This window comes from Thunnus maccoyii, chromosome 13, assembly GCF_910596095.1.
Source record: "Thunnus maccoyii chromosome 13, fThuMac1.1, whole genome shotgun sequence".
In the NCBI taxonomy this organism is placed as follows: domain Eukaryota; kingdom Metazoa; phylum Chordata; class Actinopteri; order Scombriformes; family Scombridae; genus Thunnus; species Thunnus maccoyii.
This window is the reverse complement of record NC_056545.1, coordinates 4,484,492-4,506,082: the sequence shown is the minus strand read 5'-3', so window position 1 is coordinate 4,506,082 and position 21,591 is coordinate 4,484,492. Positions and strand designations below refer to the sequence as shown.

General features: G+C 37.7%; 1 protein-coding gene and 1 long non-coding RNA gene across 5 annotated transcripts; one reads left to right on the top strand and one right to left on the bottom strand.

Annotated features, from left to right (window-relative positions):
* Positions 1-6,211: 6,211 nt before the first annotated feature.
* Positions 6,212-17,141, bottom strand: LOC121910126 (adapter molecule crk-like). 4 transcript variants are annotated; one of them, XM_042431170.1, is made up of 3 exons: positions 16,618-17,141; positions 12,607-13,249; positions 6,212-6,770 (listed from the first exon to the last, which is right to left on the bottom strand). In XM_042431170.1, the coding sequence occupies exons 1-3, from the start codon at positions 16,818-16,820 to the stop codon at positions 6,636-6,638; spliced, it is 981 nt and encodes a 326-aa protein (XP_042287104.1). In that variant the 5' UTR covers positions 16,821-17,141; the 3' UTR covers positions 6,212-6,635. The 4 variants fall into 4 exon arrangements, with proteins under 4 accessions (XP_042287104.1, XP_042287101.1, XP_042287103.1 ...); XM_042431167.1 differs by having other exon boundaries at positions 12,607-13,211; positions 16,601-17,140; XM_042431169.1 differs by lacking the exon at positions 16,618-17,141 and adding an exon at positions 15,742-15,856 and having other exon boundaries at positions 12,607-13,211.
* On the top strand, positions 15,867-21,535 carry LOC121910127. The gene is made up of 2 exons (XR_006099592.1): positions 15,867-16,311; positions 21,293-21,535. It is a non-coding gene; the product is annotated as an uncharacterized LOC121910127 (long non-coding RNA).
* The last annotated feature ends 56 nt before the right edge of the window (positions 21,536-21,591 follow it).

The following is a 21,591-nucleotide window of genomic DNA, read 5'->3' as shown; positions in this document are numbered from 1 at the left end:
TATTTGGTGGAGCTGTTAACAACTCATAGACATGTGAAATGTGACCCCGACTACACACTGCTTTTTGTAAGACGTCAAAAGACAAAAAGGTTGGAAACCACTGGTTTCATCTTTAACAATGTGTTGTATTTTAAAAGCTTGTTATATTATCCATTGTGTCAAATCTTCATCTGAAAAGTAACTAAAGCTGTCAAATAAACATAGTGGAGTAGAAAGTCCAATATTTCCCTCTGAAATGTAGTGGAGTGGAGTAGCATCAAATATATAAAGTAGCATCAAATGGAAATACTCAAGTACAAGTACCTCAACATTGTACTTGAGTAGATGTACTTAGTTACTTTCCACCACTGCCAGTAGGCAAAATCAAGTTGAAATTGAGTCAGTCAGTTAATTTGACAAATGAGTCTCTCTCTCTCTCTCTCTCTCTCTCTCTCTCTCTCTCTCTCTCTATATATATATATATATGTACTTGTTGCCATGAGTAATAACACTTATTCCTCTCTCTAAATAGTTTAGTGGGGCCGAAAACATTTTAAAGTCATTGATCTTTCTTTTTGGGGGGAACTGAATCCCCTGAGGCAAAAATCCCCAAAGTTTAATTTTATTTTACATCTTAAAAACACATTATCCATTCAGCATTTTCCACTTTGAAGTGAACATAATTAAAATGTTGATGGTACTGTATGTCTCAAATGTGAGGTTATTTTACAAGAAGACTACAGTTATTCAGACAAACTTATTTTCTGACAAGAAAATAAAAAATAATAAGTTGCTTAGCAACTATTCACGATGGTACAACACATTGTATCATAGCATACAGTAATGTAAGGGGAATGCAGAAAAATACAAGCACAATGTAGGCCCAGGGACATACTTTCATTTAACCTTAATATCACTATTCAATATCACTATTCATTCTCCTCTTCTCTTCTACATTGTTGTGATGGTTTACTTCATCCTGAGACCACAAATGTGTTCTGGAAGTGCTTCAAAAAGTTAAGTTTCAAGTCAGTATATTGCAAAGTTAGCTGCTATTGAACATCAACAGCAAACACTGGATGTAATTCAAGAGAATAAATTCACCACATGGAGACAGAAATGTCCAAACTGACAATTTGGTACATTTTTATTGACTAGGTATATTAACACATTACATGCTACAGAAAATAAAAGGGTAAATTTTAACTTCAAATAATATATTTTCATAACACTTTGACACATTGTACAATCTTTAAAAAAAAAAAAAAAGAAAAAAAAAATTAAAAAATTCCTATTTTGCTTGTTCCAATCCTCTTCAAGGTTGGGTTGGAATGGCACAAAAGCAAAAATATTTGATCATTGTGGGGAGAAAAAAAAAATCATAAAACAATTAAACATCATTTGGCATGGTGAGACTTAATGCATTTTTTCTTGAGCTGTAAAGGAGATAAGGTGCATATTAAAGGATCACCAGTGGTATCTTCTTAAAAAAAAAAAAAAAAAAACATGTCTTAAGCATTCATTGGTCCTCAACTAACTGTTGTGGCACAGCTGAGTTACAATAATGTCATGAATAAGAAATAATCTTAAGCATCTGAATGCAATACCCAGATTATTCTTTGCATAAAGGCATTACAACAAATAGAAAACAAGAGGATCCATAACAAACAAGTGGTACCAGTATAAAATGGATAGACCAGTCTGTGAAACACAACCAAGAAAGGAGATTACAGAAAATTATAGCACAAGCAACAAACACTATTGAAATGCCACCTTTTTGATATGCAATTGATGTCAAATTATGCAAAACCATGACTAAACATGACAGTTGACGCAATTCATTGCATTTTCAATTTAGATTTGTGATTTTTTTTTTTGAAAGTTTGTCATTACAAATAATACATTAGAGAATTTAACGCTCTTAAAACTGTTTTTGTTTTACAATAAAGTACATCAATATGATAAATTATTGTTTTGGGATACACCAAATTTTATTTTTTTTAAAGCATTACACCTCACCTCAAAAACACGTCAATGAGCCACACCAGAATCACTAACATACCAAATTTGCAGTGGCACCCTTCATAACTATAGCACTTTTGTCTGTAACAGTCATTTTAATTGGCCACCATTATACCATTATCAGCATATTAACCACTGTATGTGCTAAATTTTAATATTTGTGCAGTGCTCAAATATAAAGAAACATGGAATATGAAGGCTTAGGGGTATTGCATGTATTTATTAATATATGGGGCTGTATCTGACTGACAGATGTGGTTCAAAATTATTATTAAATATATAATGGTAATAAAAATATGGCATTAATGTAGCGTACAAAAAATAATTACCTTAAATTTGAATCTCAATTACAAAAAAAAAAAAAAAATTGAAATGGACAATTTCACAATTAGAAACACAATGTAAACTCAGGACCATATTTTCAGGACATCTGGGGCCAGATGCAAAAAAATCTGTGTAAAGACAAACTTTCTGTGTTCGTACAAGATCAGAAATATGCACATTGTGCACTCTGAAATTGTGCACAGGTGCATTTAACTATAACTGGACAGATGCACCCTTAATCAACTGTTTACAAACCAACATTTTTATCTGCTCCACCATAATGGCAGAAATTCACCAAATATAAAAAATAGATAGTAAATAGATGCTTATAACCTAAATGAATTATGATGTGTGTTATTCAATCTTTCAGCTTATTTTTTCATTTGATGTTTACACCATATCACACACAACTTCCCAAAAAAAACAAAAAACATGTGTATGCCATGTTGACCTATGTGTGACGTGTACGCCTTCTCATCATACATTCTTTATTATAAATACCAGTTTATGTGTGTGACGTGAAGTGTGGCATATGAATGATTTTTTTGTGCATTGGCATTGTTTCCATATCTGACCCCAGGACTATGTTGGAACCTGTGATTTTCAAAAGCACAAAGATAAAATGTAAATAAATGAGTGTTATAGAAACCGTTTGGATATTTATTAAAAGCAATACTGACTGATGGAGCTTCAGGCCAGTAAGTTCCTACTCAAAACTCCTCGTCTTTTCCGATAGCAGACATGAGGTAGAGAGGATGTAAATCAGCAGATCCTCCCTGGTGACTGAAACAAAACAAAAAAAACAACTTTCTATGTGTAGCTGAGGTTTGTCACTCACCATGTTCCTACTGTAGTTTAGCACTGCCTAATATACATGAAGGCATACAAGAAGCATCCATTGAAAGTGTAAGGTACAACCCAATCGTAGTTCGCTATAAACAATAAGACTTTAACCACAGGATGATTGTTTTTTTTCTCTAAAAAAACAGTGTTATTGTCACTGGTAACAGTGTTTTATCAGAGTCATTTACCACATTTTATAACCATTTGTAAGCCACCTAATTAGCGCTCACTAGCTTACCTAAAGTAACAATGGACATAATGTTAATAAAGACCCCTCAAGTTAGTGATTGCTCTGCCTGAGGAAAAGGACGCATTCTGAAACAGTATGTTGGGACATTTAACTGCCGAGAGCAAAATTACTACAGTAACAAACCATTTCATGGTTCGTTCTCATATTGACATGATGCTCAGTGGGCTGCTGATTTTCTATATTTTTCATATTGTCAACAAATCTCATGTGCAGAGCCAAAACAACAATGAATTGATCCACTTACAAGTATTTGCACGTGTATCCAAAGCTTAATACATTTGTCCAAAAACCATTAAAAACACGTCAATGAGCCACACCGCTGCACTGGGTGACATGTTCGTTCGCCTAGACGATTGCAGTCAGATTAATTTGTTTAGAAACGGTTCCAACATCTAATATAACAGCAATCACGTATACGTTTCAGGAGAGTAGTTCTTTGTGCTGCAGACACCACTGCGCATTCTGTTTAGTGCTTCATTAGTCTGTTGTACTACATGTCACAACCTCTTGACTTTGTACTACACTGTAAATTGTAAATAACTTTACTATAAAGTCAAGAGTTTGTGATATGTAGCACAAAAAGCCGATGAAGCTCTATAAACAGAACGCGCAGTGGTGTCTGCCATACAAGGAACTACTAAATTGAAAACGTCATCCCTGTTATTAGTCTTTGAGCCGTTTCTAAACAAATTAATGTGACGGTAATCTTCATGATGAAGGAACATGTCACCCAGTGCAGCGGTGTGGCTCACTGATGTGTTTTTAATAGTTTTTGGACAACAATGGAGCTCTACCGCACAGAGGAGTAAGATACATCAGGCTTTGGATACACACACACACAATACTTGTAAATGGATCAAAATATTGTTGATTTGGCTCTGCACATGAGACTTTTTGACAATAAGTTGTCGCCATATCCTAAAAGCTATATGTATAATCATAGCATGTGTATTCAACGTGGAAAAAGCTCATGACAAACAACAAACCTACAGCAAATGTCAAACATGGCACCTTAATTGATGGCACTGGAAATTACATAAATTGACATAACATCTGTTTTACCAGTTATACATACAAATGTAATAGCATTAGTGTTTTAGGGTGGATTTTTATCTTTAAAGCATCTCCAAGTGACAATGTCATAACAACCCTGCTGGAAGGCAAAAATAACCCCTCCCCCCCCAGCCTTTCTCATTTCATTTTCTAAAAACAGCCTCAGGGGACCTTTCCTTTCTGCTTCAAACGATGCGTCTTGTTCTTTCACACGGCTGCATTTGAAGTCATCCATGCTGGCGCTGAATAGTGTTTTTTTTGTTGTTTTTTTTGTTTTTTTTTACAAGAGGAACATAAAATAATAATAATAGGTGTCCAGTCTCTGGTAACAAAAAGTAAAAGAAAATCAAATATAAGGAAGGAACAAATGTTTACAGTATTTAGCATGTAAGATGTGTATATATATATAGTCAATTCTATCATAGTATTTTCCACTTTTAGTACAAAAAAAGAGGACTTGGTTTGTAGTGTGGTATGTAATAAGTTGGTATTGGTGAAGTTGTCTTTGCAAGGAGGACCGTCCTTCTCCACAAGACGGAGTCATAGGGAGTCTTTGCTCGTTTCACTCCGAAGTTCACAGTCAAGCACTACAAAAACTCACTGATTCATGATTCTGTGAGAGATGTCAAGTTGTTTTGTCTCCTGTGTGCAATTGATTTTTTTTTTTTCCCTTCTGTGTAATAATGTAAAGTAGTGGGTGGGGATGGATAGATACCACAGGAAGGGAAGAGTAGGCTGCTGTGTATGCGTGGTGCAGACTTCAATACTGGGCTGGAGGTGTGTAAACTAGGGTTTGACTGATATCGGTTTCTAGCGCTTAATAATGCGGAGTGTGTGTGGACATTTTTGCCAGTATTCAAACTCTTGAAACTGACAATTAAAATTAGCAGCTTCTATCTAACTATGACCACGAGTAGGTGAAAAAAAAAAACACCAATGCATAATAGCTGCAGTTTGGTTGATTTGGTCAGAAAATGACCCATGTTAGGTTCTGGTCCATTTCCTGTTTAGATAGACTTATAAACAAACTAGAAAAATGCTGTAACAGTTGATACGGACTGACAGGTAACTCATTAATCTGACAGTTTTGGTGTAGGGCAGCAACTAAGAATTATTTTCATTATCGATTAATCTGGCAATTATTTTCTCAATTTATCGTTTGGTCTATAAAACGTCAGAAAATACTTTTCCAAAGTCATTCAAATGTCTTGCGTTGACCAACCAACTAACCCTACCCTAACCCTACCCTAACCCTAACCTAACCCTGACTAACCCTAACCCTGACTTACCCTAACCCTGACTTACCCTAACCCAACAGTTCAAAACCCAAAGATGTTCAGTTAACTATCATGTATGACAAAGAAAAGCATTAAATCATCACATTTAGAAGTTGAAAACAGGAAATGAAATAGAAAATGATTATCAAAATAGTTGCTGATTAATTATCTGTCAATTTTGGTGATAGTCAAAGTTCAGTGACTGAAAACAAGTCTTGCAGCACTTTACTGCTCCGTATGCGTCTCTTATTTGGCATCACAAAGAGTTCATGAAGATTTTAGACATTAGTCGAGACTGCAACTGGACCTCAAGTGTCATAAATAATGAACTCCGCCAAAAAGGTTAGGTGTGAAAGCACCCTAAAATGTCTCATCTCTTTAACCTGTTCAATAAACACTGTTCAAAATGTAAATGAAACTGCTTTAGTTATGGAAAGCTGTCTTATTCTTTTGCCTTTTGATTCAGCTAGACTAACTGTTTACTTCGGCTAAAGACACCCATCACAATAAATACTAAACAAATAAATGCTGCTATCTACCTGAATACAAGGAATATGTCATTGCAGGTTTCAGAGAATTTTTAAGTGGCTGTGGTCAGGAAGGAGGCCAACAGTGGCAAAAAAAAAGCTAATATAAGCAAACCGATATCAGTCTGACCGTAGTGTAAACTGTTCGTTTGACCCGACGTCCATCAACATGACATTACGTTCAAATCGTCCGACACGTCTTGCATTGGCATGGTCAGGAGTGGCTGACCGGTTTAGCTCATAGGTTCATAAACTGTGTGCTTATATAAATCTTTTTTTTTTTCATTCTGAGCATGACAAAACGACCAAAGGGAAGGGATGTGCTGGACACTGTCGAGGTGATGGGAGTGCGTATGTTTCTCAGCTCTCGTCGTCAGGATGGTGTTGTTCCAACAGTCGAACGTGGGTGAAGGGAAAGTGGCCTCGTTTGCCCTTGCACTCACCCTCCCACTGGCCGTTGACGTTGATCTTGGTCACTTTTACCATGTCTCCCACCTGTCAAAGGACAAAATATATATATGTAATTAATATACGCTGAAGAACTTGTAAATATTGACTTTTCTTTTTTTTTTTTTTAAACACAGACTAAAAGACCATCTGTTAAGCCTGGCTTTTATGTAGTGTCTTATAAATTTATGGTTTAATTATCACGTAATACATCTTTTTATTAAACATTTTACTGTTTTACTATAATCTATTTTGTTTGTTTTATAATTTTATTTTGTCTTTTATTGCTCATATTTTCTTTTATTATATTAACTGTTCTCTTACCTTTTACTTATCTTTTATTGTTGTCTCATTCAATTAATTCATATAAAGTAGGTTTTAAAAAAAATTCTAATCTAATATTAAATCTAGAAATGTCTTTATTTATTTGCAAGTCACCTTGTTTTAATTTTGGTATTTTACTTGTATCTTGGTGTGCATTAGTCTCCCAATCCATATTAACCATCCTGTGGGTTTGTTAATCACTTGTAAAGCACATTCGACCTGTATGAAAGGTGCTATATAAATTGTAGGGCTGTAGTCTGCTGGTCGACTGGTCGATTAGTTGGTCGATATGCTCTCGTCCGACTAAATTCTCATTGGTCGAATAATCTCCGTGTTATTTTCATAAGGAGAAAGGTGCTACATCAACAGCTTTCCAGGATTAATCCATTATTTCCTGCGGCGGGAGGGACAGACTAACAAATTACCTGTAAAAACAAGGGGGGTGTATTCAAAACACCCCTGTTGTTTTCACAACTTTGAACTCGCCCAACCTAACGGAGACTGCTGGGTCCAACTGTACTCAACGTTTATTGAACGTACTGAACGTTTACTGAATCTGTGTTTCTCCATAATGACACAACGAGAACTCCCGCCAGGCCAAAAAAAATATTTTTTAATATTTGATATCCGAATGAATCGATAGCGTTTGGGAGTCTCAGTGCAGCGCTGTTCCGGTACGTGAGTCAACGTCTGTCGTTGCCTTGGAAATTGTTGGTAGCGTGGCTCCGTTAAGGAGTATGTTAGCGTAGCGAGTGGGAAGGAGCGAGGGGCAGAGAAGTGACGGTGGATGCGAGCGGGGAAGAGGAAAAGGTTAGTAGTAAGTTGTCAGTCTAGCAGTAAATGTACAGTACAGACTACAGTGTGTCAGTTAATAAACGCTAAAAAGTCACGTCTGTTGTTTCCCAAAATGCTGGAAAAGTAAAGGGGGTTAGCTCCAAAGTTAGCAACAATGGGTTAGCATAACCTGCAGACACAAAACAGAGAAATACAGAACTCTGTCCCGTTATGTACAATTTCAGTCGACCAAGATTTTCTTTGGTTGACTACAGCCCTAATAAATTGATAGATTGATTGAAAATATATATGTAATATAGGATGTATTATACAAGAAACTCCCTCTCCGCTCAGGATAAACTGGCAGAATCAGTTCATGCAAGTCAGACTCATCAATAAAAGCTCAATGTCTGACTGAAATGCTGTCAAGCCCACAGAAAGAAAAGTATTGACATAAAATTGACTGACCCATCTTCATTTTTTTTTTTACAACTGCAGAACGGCAAAACCATTCAGAAACAATATGACACTGCTTGTTTCATGACTTATTTTCCTGTAGAACTGATTGATACCATACTGTCAATGGAAGGTCTTCAATATAAATTCATTTTGGATTCAATGTTATTAACAGTGTTTCACAACAAGTCAATTCAGAGTTTTCAAGCCCACTAAAACTTCAATTCTACATTTATCTACATTATATATTAGCAGCTTTAGCCTGATAATCAGACTGAACTGCCATCTTATTTCACATAATTCAGCCTAACATTGTCTTCATGTTAGCCCATTTCAGTCCTAATCACAGCGCTTATTTTATGTGAGTTGGTGGTCTTTCCATCGCAGTGCTTTCATTGGGAATTACTGCACCAAGAACTGAAATGCAGGTGACGCAGATGTACTGAAATACTAAATTCCAACAGGCAGATGAAACTTGAGTTATAAACTGCTAATTTGCCAAAAAAATAAAATAACACTGACTGCATTATGGATTAACTGTTAGTCCTCATCTACAGTGAAAACATAGTGTGCAGCCCTGTGAATTTCACTATGACCAGTCCATACTTGGCCAGGCTGCACAAATATATTGCGACCCATTTCAACAACTGCAGAGGTTGATAAACAGTGTGCCGTCATCTAGTCTGCTCCTTCTCAAACAGCAGCACACACATAAACGCCATCTTTCACTCTTGTTAATTCAAACAAAATGGTGGCGTCTGTGTTTCTTGAGACGACTCAAGTAAACAGGGCTGCACAGAGAGCCCCAACGACTGACTGGTGGGAAATTTAAGAGGTGGCTGTGTTTAAAGTTGGTACCAAACCAGCACTTGTCCAGAAGGTAGACTGTGTGTGTGCAAAATATAATTCAATCAAACTGACACATGCTATGTCTTAAATGCATTTTAGCTATGAAATTAACTTCTGAATGTCCTCTTCAGCAGCTCTTCCTGAGTTTAAAGGATGGGTTCACAATATTTCAAGTCTGTCTTAAAACAACAGTCAGGTGCCCAAATAAACATTGAAACAGGTTTTTCTCGCTGTAATCATTCCTCCTCTTCATACTAGTCATTAGAAGATCCCTTCATAATGCACTTACAATATAAGTGATGGGGGACAAAATCCTGTCCTTCTGTGTAAAAATGTAAAGGTTTATCTGAGGCCAATATGAAGCTTCAGCCATCCAAATTAGTCAAATCAAGTAAATATATTTCAAAGTAACTGCATTTTCAGTGCCAAATTCCTTCTTTTTGTTACCACCCTTCCGCTGCAGCTGAACAGGCAACTATTTTGATATTTTTGCAGTGATCTCCCTGTTTGTAAGGATGTGGATATTCAGATGTATGCTAATGACACAGTTGTCTACACTCACGGGAGAGATGCTGAACAAGTGGCCACTAAGCTCTCATTAACGCTTTATACAGTTGCTAAATGGCTGAGTGACTCGTGTCTTACCATGAATATATAAAAAAAAAAACAGTGCTGATTTATTTTGCTAATAAACAAAAACAAACTGTGTATCCACAGCTGAGTGGATACACAGTTTGGATTCCAACTTGACTTTTGAAAGCCATATTAAAAAGATGAGAAAAAATTGAAATATAACATGGTTATTAGGAACTCATCAACAACAGAAGCATCAAAAACATTTTTGCATGCTATGATTGTTTCACATCTTCATTATTGTATATCCTGCTGGTCCCAGGCCAGTAGGACTGTGCTGAAACCAACTGAAACTCTTAAACAAGACATAAAAGTGTTCAATAGGAAATCATGAAATCAACATTATTGTAACATATTGTCCAAATACAGTCTCTTAAGTTTTGAAAATCTCTGTCAGAAGTCCGACTGGTATTCAAGATAATTCACAATGCTGCTTGTAAAAGAAAACTGAATAATAGGTTATCATTTGATGTATTTCTTGAATATATCATACATGTTTCAGATAGTGTTTAAGTTCAGTTTAGTGTTAGTTTGTGTTTCACACATGTTCTAAATTCCTCTGCGCTTTGTCTATTCTAAACTTAGTTCTTTGCTGTGTGTTTGTCGCAGTTGTGTGTTTAACAGTTAAGTTTATTCTGTTATACCCTTACCTGAGCCAGTGATAAGATAAACTATAGTTATGTAGATGTTTATGTGTAAATCTGATAAGCCTTTAGAGGATAGTGTGGTTTGTCCTTAATTTAATATAGTAGTAATGTTACTTTGTGATGCTACTTGGTGCATGCTTATGTACTGTCATATATGGTCGTGAAGAAAGACTGTTCCTAGGTTAGTTAGTAAGGGACTGGTTAAGTGCCAACTTTTCAGACAAAGAAAAGATAGCTAGGTGGTATCTTTGTCTCCAGAACTATGATGCATTATACTTCTGATTGTATTATTTGATTACATTATTTCATAACCTAACAATGCTCTCTTTGTGTGTTTATTGAGTGATCAGCAATTTCCCATTACATCCTCCTCCACCATTGAAAAGTTTTTTTTCAGCTTTGCTCTGAGCAAATGAGCAGAACCTCTCGATCTGCTCTAAACTCAGACTTGCACATCCCTCAGCGGTGGACTGCCTTTGCACAATCTGCTTTTTCATTTACGGCCATCAAACACTGGAATATGCTTCCAGCTGTGCTTATAACTTGCACAGACTTTCATTCTTTTTCCCATGGTGCAAAAAAATGGATATTGAGCAACCAGTCATGTCAACATTAATTTTACAGTGATTCAGATTTTAAAATTGTAATGAACTGTAATTCTGTAGTTGTACTGTGCTGGTATTTCTATGTTGATGTGTGTTTTTAGATTTGTCTGTAGAATTGTTAGTGTGATAGACTATGTAATGTTGTTGCATGTAAATGAATGTTTTTATTAACTGGTAATTGTTCTGTGTACCTGCCAAGGGACTGCAGATGGAAATTAGCTAATAGCTAAATCTGGCATAAATCATCTCTTCTCATTTAGTGATCAATGTTTTTTGTGCATGGTCCTTGTTTAAGAAAGACTAATAACACTAATACTTATAATAATAGTCAAATAATGTGCCAAAAATTTGCTGATATTTGCCTCTCAGATGTGATGATTTAACGATTTTCATTGTCATGTATGATAGTAAACTGAATATCTTTGGGTTGTAGATTGTTGTTTGGAAAAAAAAACAGGACATTTAAAGATGTTATCTGGGGTCTGGGAAATAATAAGGTGGATTTTTTTTTTTACTAATTCTGACATTGTATAGACAAAATGAAAATAATCTGCAGATTAACTGATAATGAAAATAACTGCCCTAATCTTCAGATAAACTAAATACGGACTGTGCATTTTGTCCCCCATCACTTACATTGTAAGGGCGTCTCTAATGGCCAGTATGAACAGGAGGAATGATTATGTGTCAATGTTCATTTGGGCACTTGACTATTGTTTTAAGAAACACTCCAAGAAAGAATTGTGAACTTATCCTTTAAGAAAGCCCCACCATACGTATGAGAGATGGAAACAAGTTGGGAGACGGAGTCTTTAAGAGAAAACCACTGACACAACACACCAGTGACTAAATATACCCACAGCATCCTGTATGAGGGCTAATCACTACCTTGCTGGCATGTCAGCCGACGGTCACATGCTGAAATTATTTAAATAAAATGACCGCTAATGGCTAGCTCCCTCTGGTTACTCAGGACAAATTGACTAAAAATCCTCCTTCTTAAGCACATTTAATCCATGAACTCTGAGTTATGAGTTCACAGGCAAGGCTCATTACTCCATCAGTTTGTTAACAGTGTGCTGAACACAGTAAACAAGTGTGTGTGACGGAGAGACACTGTCGGATGGTCTCAGAGGACAACAAACCAGATGATGTCAAACTGTCTTTATTAACCTCTGCCATTGTTTGCATCTTATTTACCATTTAAAGCAAACACTGCTTATTTATCTGTTCATAGAAAACAACATGCCCTGTTACACTGGACTCCAGTGGTAATGAAGTACAATGCAACATTCACATTACTCTAATGGGCCTCAATGTACAGAAACAGGCCATTGTAAAGGTCCTGTGCCCGTCTTTCTCTATAGAGCCATCTCCACTGTGAGTGTCTTCATGTGCGCTGTCAGCTTGCATTTGTAAAGATACTTTGTGTGGATGCTCACATGCATGAGTAAGCCATTAACAATCAGGACAATCTACGCTGCCTCAGCTGAGACCCAAATAAAAAAAAAAAAAGAAAAACAGAGAGACAAAAAGAGGTTAACAGTGAATAGAAGGACAGCCTTGGAGAAAATTCATGGTGAGTGGAATTGCTACCTCCAGAGCGAGCGCCGTCTTGTCGTAGGCGTTGGGCACCCTCTTCTGAATGGCTCGGGCATAGACAGGCCCGTTTTGTAGGTTGGGAAGTTGGGTGTTGACTACAGGCTGAGCGTACTGGCCTGGGTCCCCCAGAGGGTTGGCCTGAGGGGCCCCTGTTCCATCTGTGCTGCCCGCTACACCTCCGACAAGCCCCCCCTGTCCCGTCCCCGCAGCAGGGGGACCCAGGCCGGCAGCGGTGGGCGAGGCGGGCCGGTACTTCTCCACATAGGGGACGGGGATCATTCCGGCTCGGCCTTCCTGGTTAGCAGCGTTCCACCACTGCTCCTCCGGCTTCTCCAACACGCGCAGGATGTCGCCCTTGCGGAAAGGGAGGTCCTCCTCATCGTTGCCAGGGAAGTCAAACAGTGCTCGAACAAACTCAGCCTCCTCGGGCTGTTGGGGGACGCCAACAGAGGAGGAGCTGATGAATCCTGCGTGCTTGGCCTTGCTTATGGGCTCTATGAGTGTGGTGGTGTCCAGGTAGTGGATCTTATAAAACTCCAGCAGGGCCGGCAGCGCCTCAAACTCCTGATCCCCAATCCGAAACCGAGGAGGAGCCAAACCTGGCGGTGGAAAGGTGACATATGAGTTTGTTGAAGGTAAAAATCATAAAAAGACACAAAACAAATAATAAATACCAATGTCCATAATTAATATTTCTTGAAATCTCTTGATTCTAAGAAGCATCGCAATGCAGACATGGACGATTCTGCATCAATGCAGTGACAGAACATAATCGAGAGTTTGGAAATATAATTAGGCATACATGAAAAAAACAACCCCAACTCTACAATTAATTTCTAATAATAAGATTTTATTGTGATTAAAATTATAGCCTACTAAAAGTGATTGTTGACTTTGTGGCCTCGGCTGGACAATAAAGTTGTAAAGTTACAGTTACCTTCAGGAAGCAATGTCGCTCTCTTGCATTGAATTGTGGGAGAACGTTAGGCTAACGTTACTTTTATATGTTGGGAGATATGACGAAGGGAGGCAGAGATCAGCAGCAAATGATTAAAAAGTATTTTAAAAGAGGACATCTGGGCACATTTCGGATTTTATGAACTTACTGAGAATCACAAACTCGACAAAACGCACGCTGTGAGTAAAATCTGCCAAACAAAAATTAAATACTTTGGTAATACAACGAATTTGAGGAACCACGTTAGCCATTTCCACGCTAAGCTAGCGTCTGCAACCATAAAGACTACAGCGAGCCCAGCTAATCAGCCAAGAATTAAGAAGGCGCTGTCAACTAATGAGCAGATACTGCTTTTGAAAAGATGAAGCTTTTTATATTATAGACTGTTGTAGTCAGAAGCACTTTCTAAATAAAAAGGGAGTTGCGATTTATCTGACTGCTTGTATTAATTGATGAAAAAGTAGCCATGTGCAGTAATATAAAATTCTGAGGATGCGATACACTGAGCATTTGAATTGTTTTGACATGTTAATCCAAATCGAATCGTGAGGGCAGCGAAGGTTCACACCTCTAGTGGACAGAGCGACACGTGCCACAGTTAACTGGCAGCATCTAATTTTGCATTCACACTGTAAGCAAGAGCATCAACTATTAACCAAAAGTCCAATCAAGTCCCTTAAAGTGTTGATGTGCTGACAACTAACCTGATGTGTCGGCAAGTAAAGACTACACAACTTTCATCTTAAGACATCTCACATTTTCATCTTGACTTTGTCTTCAAGGTTTAAAACATAAAGCATCTTTCAGGACGATCTGGATATCGAAGGTGAGGTGGGCAGCTTGTGATGGCAAATGGGGAACCAACACTGACACAGCAGGAGGGGGATTAAGACGCTCCTAATGACCCAACCTACATTCATATTCTTAAAACTTCTTCTAGCATAGGCAAAACACACTGTTTGAGATAAAAGAATAAGTCTCACCTTTGAGTGGCTTGACCTAAGTTTGTTTTGGAGTGCGGCTGAAATGAGCTAAATACTGCAGTGATGAGTCCCTTCCTGCTTGGTGCACAAGAATGAAGCAAAGAAGACGCCACATTCAAAAGCTTGCCCCCCCCCCCCAGCATGAAGGTGGGATTTATAATTCATTTGAGATGTTTGCAAACAATAAGTTTCAGTTTTACGAGAGAAAATGCTTCAAAAGATGAGGACTAAGCGGGTTAACTTCCCCGCTCCCAATAAAGAGCACCAAACATCTGCTTTTCTAAACTTTTCAATCAGAAGCATCCAGGACTGTTTCACAAGCGGTGGAAGGGATTAACGTAATTTTATATCACAATATAATCTGGAAATACCAATGAGAAATCTTTTATAAATAACCACAATGTCTGGTATGGGGATAATTTGGTGATTTAAATGCATGACAAATCGAGGTGATACAACACATTAGTGCAAAAATCCTGTAAATCTAATATTGCTATAAAGCAGTGCTGCTCAATGATTTACAATGTTATCCACAATGGCCTCATTCAACCACAGATTATCTACCTCTCTACAAACAATCCAGCAAATTCTCTACAGGTTGACAAATCTCATAGAGCTGCATCGAATAAGTCAATTAACTGATTAATCGATCGCAAGGAAATTAATCCGCAACTGCTGATGAGCGAATAACTGTTTTAGTCAAATATTCAGTGGTTGCAGCTTCTTAAATGTGAGAATTTGAAGCTTTTCTGTGTCATACATGATAGTAAACTGAATATCTGGGAAAAATAGGATGCATGAAGATGTGTCTCTGAGCTTTAACAGGCATTTTTCTCTATTTTCTGACATTTTGTAGACAAAACAATTGAAGAAATAATTGGCAGATTAATCGATGATGATCATACTGGCTACTCATAGCAGCTCTACTTTCAACATACACTTGACCACTGTTACTTATATCAGTTTTCATTCTTTCTTTAGCAGACTAGGATACCATAACAGCCCACCACTGATGATTTACTACAGGGAGACAGTGATAAAACTGCCCAATGCCAAGGATGCTCAGAAAGGACAGGAATTGTGTGACAGCTATAAGCAGTAGACCTGTGAGCAGGACTGTTTGTGTGTGTGTGTGTGAGTGTGTGCAACAGGGAAGGATCATAGACATTCCTGAAACACCAATCTGACCAGTCATCCTCCAGTTGTGACAGCCGGGCCTGCCCGGCTCCATTCAATCCCTGCAGCAGCAGCAGCAGCAGCAGTCCGCCTCACCTCACCTCACTACCGCTGAGCTACCGTCTTGCTGCCTAAACAAGGACAAAACTCCGCCTCAACCCTCAGTCAGGAAAACAGAAATAAATGATCTCAAGTACCGTGATTGAATACATTAAACCTGATTGGTTGTCGGTGGCTAGCTAGTTAAACGGTAAAGTTACACCAAACTCCATTTAAAAAGTACTCCACTTAACTGTTACTTTGCTTATCGATAAAGTACACCATGTGTACACTCTATATTATGATTTGCTTTACTTCACTATTTCAACTGATACATTCGGATTATCCCACATACAGCAAACCACTTGTTATATCAGTAAAAAAAAAAAAATTAAAAAAGTGTCAACACCTCTGTCTCTCCTGTCCTGCTCGTTAGTAGCTTGGCAATTAGCGACACCATCCTTAAATAACGTTAAATTACACCGCGGTGGGCGGTAGCGAGCAGTGTAAACCCACATGTAAAAGTTTTCATTTTTGTTGGAGGTGAGTCAAGATTTTTGAGTTTTACATACGCCGAATTTGAAAATACCAAGCGAAAACACAGAAAACACTCTAACTTCTGCGATAAAAGAGGAATTTGTGTGCAGATTTACTAAGACCTAGTTAAACTGGATTATTTCCTAATGGGAGTTTGGCGCGGCGTTGTGATCAATGACGAGAGAGGCTAAAATCCTAGCATTCCTGAATTAAAATAAAAACACTTTATATGTTGTTAGTGTCGGGTGAGCATGTGTAGGAAGCTCGGTTAAGGTGACAAACAATTCAACGTTACCTGAGCCGGATTGCCGGTTGTTACTGATGCTGTTGATTATATAATGGGACACTTTGGAGTTCTCTGAAACGGACAGCACGTAGTCACCGGGACTGGTTATTGAGTCCCTCACCAGGAAAACGCCATGTCTCTGTCCCTGTAGGAGAGAAACGGCTTCCTGGCGGCTCAGCCTCCCCCAGTACCAGCTAGCACGGTCTTCGGCATCAAAATTACCGGCCATGGTTGTAAATTCCCGTCCGAGGCTTGAGGCCTTTCCCCTTCGCCTCTCCCTATCCGCAACTCATACAAAAACTTTGGTTCAGTAACGCTGCTCCTGCAAAAACGGTGTAATACCGTGAATTTAGCAACTTCCACGAGTAATGTTACGGCGTTTAAATTGACTGTGTTATTGCTGCGCAACAAAACCCGACACTCAACTGCTTAAACGTTAAAATGACAAAATATTCTAAACTAATGTGCAACAAGAAACTCCGGGACTGAAATGGCGGATCTAGGGAAAAGTTGACCTCATCTACCGGAAGGGATGCCTGGTCAATGGGAAGAGCTGCATTCAGGGCCTGTAAAAAAACACTGTAGATGCGACTCACGTCTCTTCTACCTCTTTTATAAGACAGCACTTTAAATGCTGCTGCCGTTGATTGTTTGTTGAGCATGACTTTAATCCTTTAGTTGACTCATTGGAAATGTTTGGATACAAAGGAATGACTCAGAACAACGTGATTACTTGAATTGCTCACACTTGTCCTAACTAGTTTGAAGCAGTAAACGCACCACAGTGGTGGAAGAGGTATTCAGATCCTTAGCAAATGTACCAATACAGCAATGTAAAAATACTCCTGCATGAAAAGTCCTTCTTCAGTAAAAGTACAGAAGTATTATCAGCTTGATGTAGTTGAAGTATTGCAGTAAAAGTAGTGGTTTGGTCCCTCTGACTGATATATTATTATATATGACATCATTAGATTATTAATACTGAAGCATCAGTGTGTAAGCAGCATGTTGCTGTTGTAGCTACTTTATATACAGTTTAGCTAGTTTAGTCCAGTGGTTCCCAACCTAGAAGTTGGGCCCCTCCAAAGGGTCATCAGATAAATCTGAGGGGTTGTGAGATGATTAATTGGAGAGGAAAGAAGAAGAAGAAACAAAGTTTTGATACACAAACCTGTTTTCAGTTTTTGGGACTTTATCTCTAATCTTTGATTTTTGGTGAAATATTGGATCATTTGAACATTTATTGAAATGAAAGCATGTGAGAAGTTTAGAGGGAAAAATCACTATTTGGTGGAGCTGTTAACAACTCATAGACATGTGAAATGTGACCCCGACTACACACTGCTTTTTGTAAGACGTCAAAAGCCAAAAAGGTTGGAAACCACTGGTTTCATCTTTAACAATGTGTTGTATTTTAAAAGCTTGTTATATTATCCATTGTGTCAAATCTTCATCTGAAAAGTAACTAAAGCTGTCAAATAAATGTAGTGGAGTAGAAAGTACAATATTTCCCTCTGAAATGTAGTGGAGTGGAAGTATTGTACTTGTATTAAGTAAATTACAAGTACCTCAAAACTGTACTAAAGTACTTGAGGAAATGTACTACTTTCCACTGCTGACACACCATAATTGAACTTTTCTGCAGATTACAGTAAATCAGTCATTTCAATGTCAAAACCAGAAAATACAATAATGATGTGTGATTTTAAAATTACTTGTGAGACTGTCAAACTAAATGTTTTAAGTACTGTTTACAACTGATATGAAAAATATTACTGAGTAGTAGCCTAATTAACTCATGAAAGCTGAGCGATAAGTTAGAATCAGGTCCTGAAAGCTTTCTGTCAATATTTTTAACTCTCTCTTTGACTGACTTGTTGCATCATTTAAAGCTGTTTTAAGACAGATGAGAGAAATTGTGAACCTATCCTTTAAGCACATACGCAGTAAAACACATGTAATAAAAGTAAATAAGTAGATAAATAATTGAAAAAAATTGTGTTTAATGAAGGTGTTCAAATCATATTGTCTAGTCATGTGCTGTATTTTCTTACCTCCCATATGTGTTAATGATAATTAGTCCAGTCAAGGTGAGGTTGAGCAGGTTATATAAGGCTGTAATTCTGATTCGGTAGGTTAAGAATGTAACAATTGTGGGGCTGTGAAATGCTGTTGCTTATTCATGCGATCTGCAACTATTTGTTTCATCACTAATCCTCCTGATTAATAAAACCAAAACTTCTTTCTTTAACAGATCTCCTGGTGTAGGTAGGAGGTTATTTTTAGAAGTATAATAATCACGGTCACAGTTTTGGCAACCGCTATTGCATTAAATTGAACAGTGGTTAAACAGATACAATGAATTTCAGAGTGCCTGTTCTGCTGCTAGAAATCAACTGTTCCCTACAAACTACATTTGTCATGTTCATTGAAATGATTTTATGTAATTTTGTTTTGTGACAGCAGCGGAGGTCTAAGGCAGAGAGCCCTCGACTAAACAAACAACACTTGTTAGCAGGATAAATTCATTGTTGGTTTCATCTACAAGGGATTCCTTGATAATAATAAATATATTAAATGATACTAGCCTTATCCTTTAACCACTCTGTGCTTCTCAAACATGGTCTTAAAGGATAGGTTCACAATTTTTCTGTCCTAAAACAACAGTCAGGTGCCCAAATTAATATTGACACATTTTTTCTTGCTGTAATCATTCCTCCTGTTCATACTGGCCATTAATTATTTGACTAACTCCGATGGCTGAAGTCTCATATTATCTTCAGAAATTTTTTTTTAATACATTTTGGCTCAAAACGAGGACTGCAGATTTTTGTCCCTCATCACTTACATTGAAAGAGTATTTGGAAGAGATCTACTAATGGTCAGCATGAACAGGAAGAATGATTACAGCGAGCAAAAACTGCTTCAATGTTCATATGGACACCTGACTGCAAATGTAATGTAACTGCATTTTCAATGGAGACATGAATCTATTTAATCTGGTTGCATGCTTTGGTTGCATTATTATCACACATTTCTGTTCAAGTTTTATGTGAAAAAATAATTTAGATCCACAAATTTGCACATTTGAAGGAAGATTTATTTGAAGGTTTATTTACGCCAATGTAAAATAAAGACAGTGTTCATAATTGCCCCAGCAATTCATGTGTTTCTGTTAGCTTAATCACATTATGCTCAAATCTAAAGCTTAGCAGAAAGTATAAAACAGCAAAACACACACAACATAGAAACATCAGCATAATTAAACCACTGCTACACTATTCACACTAAACTTGTGCTGCTGGATGTGTGAGGAGTACCCATACTGATGTGCAGGTTAATTGCACTAAATTTATTTCACCAGTAGATGGCAATGTGCACTCTATCTGAGGATTTTTTATTATGGCTTCTCCAGTTGATGTCATTAATGTGGACCCCTGGGTAGTTATAAGAGCTTAGCTGATAGGTGATGGGTTGGTCATGGATAATAACTGCCCTCACCATCCCCTCTGTCTTCACATTGGTTAGTATCAGATCATTGCATAAACATGTCATTATTTCTTTCTGCATACTGTTGGAGCTCACACAAAGACTGAAGTTTCCAGTATATTCAGATATCAATGTCAAAATGGTTGTTTGGGGAGGAACCCTACAGATGTTCACCATGAAAGTTTGTGCTTGCTTTTTTACATCTTCCACAGCAAATGGAATTTGCACAGATGTCATCTCTTGATCTATGGCACTTTTTGGTCCATGTACTGAATAACATATAAAGTAATTTATACTTAAAGGGGATGTATCATGCACATTTCCAGCTATGTTTTTATTCTGGGGCTCTATCTTTGCATGATTTACAGTTCCAAAAACGCCTTATTTATCTTATACCGGCTCTTTATGCAGCCCCTCATTTCAGCCTCTGTCTGTAAAACAGGCTGTTTAGCTCCTGTCTCTTTAAGGCCGCCCTCCTGATGAGCCCACTCTGTTCTGATTGGTCAGCTTCTGAAAGCTGCCTCTGAATGCAGAGGCTACGTAAACAAACAGTAGTAGTAGGATTTCACCTCTTTTTCTCATTCTTTACTCAAAATGTCAGCTTCTCAAATACATCCGTAGATGTTCAAACAAAAATGTGATCTGAAATATGTGACATGAACAACCTTAGCAACAAAAACTACAGAACAGACAGCCATTTGTGGACATGCGGGAACAATCTGACATCAGTGCGATGGGGAGGTAGAGGTAACTTTGCAAATGGAGCATTCAAAGCAGGATAAAGCTCTGGCTTTTGACTTTCAGAAATCATATTTACATAGATTCACCTCATGTTTTAGTAATTTTGAACATCTTTAACATAGACATCCAACATTATAACAGTATGTAAATGATAATCACAAAAAAAGCATGTTATGTCCACATTAGTACTGAATTATGAAATCTCTGTTGGTGTCATGCTAACTAATGAAGCTTTGGTGAAAGTTCAAGAAGGAAGATGTCTTCCTTCGTGTTCCGCCTTTACCTGTATTCATCTATGGATGAACGTCACCTATTTCCTCCTGTTCTATTTTTCTCCATCATTTCTACTTTTCCAAGCTGTCAAAATCCCTTCATTCACAATTCTGACATCACCATACCTGACCAATGATCTTTCTGCCCGCGTTCCTCAAGCCAGATGCTGTTCTCTAAATATCGCTGTAATTCTGCCAGCCTGTTTTTCAGACCTTCTATTGCGCTACCAACCTCCACCCCATCACCACCATGACTCTCCATGATATCCAGGAAGACAGGAAGACTTATCCAAAGGTTTCCATCAACCATCTCCTAGCTCCACTCCACCACCACCAGCATCTAGACTCTGGGGGGGGTCCTTTATGCTTTTTTGAAGATTCTTCACATTGAGGCTAATCCCCAAAAATGTTGCTAACATCAATAAATAGCGTTATACACTTACAACTGATCTCTCCTTATTGAACTATCATTAGCGGTGGCCTACCCTCATAAATTTA

What these genes read in the sequence shown, in the direction of transcription:
- LOC121910126 (XM_042431170.1), bottom strand. Translation starts at nt 16,820, where the DNA reads ATGGCCGGTAATTTTGATGCCGAAGACCGTGCTAGCTGGTACTGGGGG. An exon ending in ATCAACAGCATCAGTAACAA is followed by an intron (nt 13,250 to 16,617) that starts CCGGCAATCCGG and finishes TTTATGATTTTT; the next exon opens with ACCTTCAACAAACTCATATG. An exon ending in AGACGGCGCTCGCTCTGGAG is followed by an intron (nt 6,771 to 12,606) that starts GTAGCAATTCCA and finishes GTCCTTTGACAG; the next exon opens with GTGGGAGACATGGTAAAAGT.